At 35.1% G+C, this 4,794-nt stretch overlaps 1 protein-coding gene across 1 annotated transcript; it reads right to left on the bottom strand.

Moving 5' to 3' along the window:
• Positions 1-3,537: 3,537 nt before the first annotated feature.
• Positions 3,538-4,466, bottom strand: LOC114890253 (olfactory receptor 5K1-like). Its single transcript, XM_029213699.1, is given in 2 exon segments — positions 3,538-3,701; positions 3,704-4,466. Coding segments are annotated over 2 exon segments (927 nt in total).
• Positions 4,467-4,794: the final 328 nt, after the last annotated feature.

Raw genomic sequence — 4,794 nt, 5'->3', positions numbered from 1 at the left:
GTTCTAGCAGCATTTGTTGAAATGACAGTCTTGGCTCCATTGCATTGTTTTTGCTCCATTGTCAAAGATCTTATGATCATGTTTATGTGGGTCTATTTCTGGTCTCTCTCTTCTATCCATTGATCTATTTGTCTATTCTTATGCCAATACCATACTGTCTTGATTACTGTAGCTTTATAGTAAGTCTTGAAGTTAGGTGGTGTCAGTTCTCCAACTTTGTTCTCCTTAAATATTGTGTAGACTATTCTGGGTCTTTTGCCTCTTTATAGAAACTTGAGAATCAGTTTGTCAATAGCCACAAAATAACTTGCCTGGATTTTGATTGGGATTGCATTGAATCTATAGATCAATTTGGGGCACCTTTACAATATTGAACCTTTGTACCCATGAACATGGAATATCTCTCCATTGATTTTAGTCTCCTTTGATTTATCAAAGTTTGATAGTTTTCCTCATATAGATCTTATACATATTTTTTAAATATTTATACCTAATTATTTCATTTTTATGGGTGCTAATGTAAATGGTACTGTGTTTTTAATTTCAAATTCCACTTGTTCATTTCTGTTATATAGAAAAGCAATACCTTAAAATATACTTTTGTGTAACCTTTGTACTAACCTTGTATCCTGCAACTTGGCTATAATTGCTTATTAGTTCCAAGAGTTTTTTGTTGATTCTTTCAGATTTTCTACATAGCCAGTCATGTCATCTGTGAACAAAGACAGTTTTATTTCTTTCTTCTCAACAAGTATCCCTTTTATTTCCTTTTCCTGTTTCATTGCATTAGCTAGCACTTCCAGCACAATGTTGAAAAGCTGTGGTGCTTTTGCTTGCTTTGTTTCTGATCTTAGTGGGAAAGCTTCAAGTTTCTCACCATTAAGTTTGATGTTAACTCTAGGTTTTATGTAGGTATTATTTGTCCAGTTGAGGAAGTTTTTCCCCATTTCTAGCTTACTGAGAGTTTCTATCATGAGTGAATGTTGAATTTTGTTGGATGTTGAATTTTGTCACATGCTCTTTATGTATCTATTAAGGTGATCATGTAATTTTTCTTCTTTAGCCAGTTGATGTAAAGTATTACATTAATTCTTTTTTGAATATTGAGCCAGCCTTGCATACCTGCGATAAATTCCACTTGGTCATGGTGCATAGGCTTTTTATGCATTGTTAGATTCACTTTGCTAATTTGAGAATTTTTGCATCTGTGTTTATGAGAGATATTTGTCTGTAGTTTTCTTGTATTGTCTTTGTCTGGTTTGGTTTTAGAGTAATGCTGGCTTTATAGAATGAGTTAGAAAGTATTCCCTTTGCCTCTATCTTCAGAAAAAAATTGTAGGGAATTGGTATAATTTCTTCCTTAAATGTTTTGTAGAATTTATCAGTTGAACTTATCTGGGCCTGGTACTTTTTGTTTTGGAAGGTTATTAATCATTGATTCAATTTCTTTAATAGGTATAAGCTTTTTAGATTGTGTATTTTTTTTGTATGAGTTTTGGCAGATTGTGTTTTTCAAGGAATTGGTCCATTTCATCCAGATTATCAAATTTATGGGCATAGAGTTGTTCATAATATTCCCTTATTATCCTTTTTTTTTTTTTTTTTTGCGGTAGGCGGGCCTCTCACTGCTGTGGCCTCTCCCGTCGTGGAGCACAGGCTCCGGATGCGCAGGCTCAGCGGCCATGGCTCACGGGCCCAGCTGCTCTGCGGCTTGTGGGATCTTCCCGGACTGGGGCACGAACCCGTGTCCCCTGCATCGACAGGCGGCCTCTCAACCACTGCACCACCAGGGAAGCCCCCTTATTATCCTTTTAATGTCCAAAATATGTTTGATTTTTAAGAGTTTGTATAGTTAACCACTAAGTATTTCCTTAAGAAATATTTTAAAACATATTGTCTGTGTCATTATAGAGTCATAAAGAAAATTGTTACATATATTTTTAAAAATTTCTTTAATTTTTAAAAATTTTATTTTATATTGGAGTATAGTTGATTATGCTATATTTTTAAAAAAATTATCTTTAAAATTCAGTTTTCTGAAGTTTTGAAAATTGTTTATCCATTAACTATAAGATCCGTGGAATATTAGTAAATTTTTGCTGAAACAAGTACAGTGTAAATATTTGTAGCAAAATGTAACCTTTTCTACTTGTGACTTGTGAGCTATACAAGATGGAACTAAGTTATGACTGTATTAAGTATTTATACATGAAATATTTTGAATAAATATAGTCACTATACTATGTTATATTGTATATTTATGTTGTTTTGTTTAACAGCATATTTCCTCTCCTACTTCATATATCCAGTTTTGATGCTACAGACATCTTAATAAACATTTTTTCAAGTAATGAATGAACCCGATCCCATTAACAAGTTTACCTTCTTTGAAAAAAATGGGAAAATCATATCTTTATTTAGTCAAAAATTTATTTTAGTAAAAAATTAATGAAAACTTCAAATTAATAGAAATAATTTATGATACCAATTTTAAATTTCTGAAAGACATACAAGACTCGGGCATGTCCAAGGTTACCATGAAACTATTAGTTTCAAGTTTATACCCTCAAACATCTCTCCAATTCTCCCATCCCCCTGCCCCTAGTAACCATGATTTTACCCTATTTTTATGAGTTTGGCTTTTTTATTTTTTTTGTGGTATGTGGGCCTCTCACTGTTGTGGCCTCTCCCGTTGCGGAACACAGGCTCCGGACACGCAGGCTCAGCAGCCATGGCTCATGGGCCCAGCCGCTCCGCGGCTTGTGGGATCTTCCCGGACCGGGGCACGAACCCGTGTCCTCTGCATCGGCAGGAGGCCTCTCAACCACTGCGCCACCAGGGAAGCCCGACATTCCATCTTTAATTATGCAACTCCATAGGAAATTCAACTTGGAAATATAATATTCACTTTTATTTCACACCTTTGTTTCCTAACTGCCTCTATTCTAACTATAATGTCCTTCAAAATGCTATTAAAAGTAATTCCTCAAAATTCACTTGCCTCAACTTTGTCACTCATGGTTGTAAGTGATTTCATTGGTTGAAGGTTCATATACCCTTAAACCCTTTTAGCATAACTGGAGTGCTCATGCTCCAAACTATTAATGTGGGCTGGCTATTAATGCTTAATCGGATTTTCCTTTATACTTGAAATTGCTAATTTTGTTGGTTTTCTTCCTTTTCTTTTCCTCAGTCTGACAATTTAAAAACTTTTTTCAGTTTTATTGAGATATAATTGTTTTTCTTTTGGGTGCTGATATCCCCCGATGCTGACACAATCCATGACCTTGGCAGCATACTGTGTTTTTCTTGAATTATTTCAAAATTTGGTTTTGATTTTTGTTAATTTGAATTAAGATTTAGTATAATTTTCTCCTTCTTGTATATTTTCTCCCTTATATACTGCTACTTAAATTGAATGCATTATGATATGTTTTAATATTTTACATACAATTTGTGCATTTTCTCTGTGTAATTTCACTTGGAAGTTTTTTTTTCTGCATTTAAATCATTAAGTTACAGTAGACCCCATTTGTTTCAAATTTTTTTCTTCAGAATTTTCCTCAAAACAGTTATTACTTCCTTATTTCTTAGGCTACAAATAAAAGGGTTTAGTAAAGGAACTACTTCTGTAAACACAATAGCAGCTGGTATATCTTTATCCCATTCTTCAAGCAAATTTGGTCTAATGTACGTGAAAAAAGAGATCCATAAAATAATGAAACTGACAAAAAGTGGGATGCACAGCTAGAAAAGGCTTTAACCCTTCCCTCTTTGGATTTCATTTTGAAAATAGTAAAGAGAATGTAGAGATAAGATATTAAGACACTACCTATTGTGAAGACTTGAATTGAGCCTGAAAAGATAAACAGTACCAGTTCATTGACATAAGGGTCAACACAGGAGAGCCTATATAAAGGAAGAATATCACAATAAAAGTGTTTGATGTGATTCGATCCACAGAAAACTAACCTAAATAGAAGCCCTATATGAATCATAGAATGCAGGTTTCCAGCTATGTAGGCCCCTGTGGTCATCTGAATGCAGAGTTCCTTTGACATCCTGGTATGGCACTGCAGAGGGCTGCATATGGCCATATAGTGATCATAGGCCATTACCACCAGAAGAAAGCAGTCTGCAGTTTCAACAGTGCAAAGATAATAAAATTGTGCCATGCATTCATAGAGGGAAACCGTTCTGTTTTCAGAAAAGAAGTTCCTTAACATCTTAGGAGTAATGGCACAGGCACAGCAAGAATCCACGAGAGCGGGGTTGCCCAGAAAGATGTACACTGGTGTGAAAAGATGATGCTTTTTTGAAATCAGTATCACCAGGCCAAGATTCCCCACCATGGTGATCAGATACATGGCAAAGAACACCACAAACAGAAGGGTCTTCAGCTCTGGGTAGTCTGTAAATCCTGTGAGGATAAACTCATGTTTTACAGTATGATTTTCTTTAGCCATTCCTGACTCTGCTGTTGAGAAAAAATTGTGGAGAAATGAGATACTAATTTATAATATGCCCAATTCAACTCTTGAGCTCTTTCTGGCCCAGAAGGACAAGGAACATCTTCCATAATGCCTTCACAAGTCACGTGGATTTTGGTGTATGCCCATTTCTCTGGACGTATCAATCTCCAGGAGCTCTTAACTTTTAAGCTAGTTATTTAACATTTTCCTAGCATATTTTCAAGAGAAAACATCAGATTAGATGCACAAAGATGGCTTTTGAGGTCTTGAGAGGAATATTCAGTGCAAAAAACTTCTCTATATGGATTAGCTAAAGCTGATT

Source organism: Monodon monoceros, unplaced genomic scaffold (assembly GCF_005190385.1).
Source record: "Monodon monoceros isolate NGI ecotype Baffin Bay Population unplaced genomic scaffold, NGI_Narwhal_1 Super_Scaffold_11, whole genome shotgun sequence".
NCBI lineage: Eukaryota > Metazoa > Chordata > Mammalia > Artiodactyla > Monodontidae > Monodon > Monodon monoceros.
Note: the sequence above shows the minus strand (reverse complement) of the source record. Positions and strands in the feature narration are given on the sequence as shown.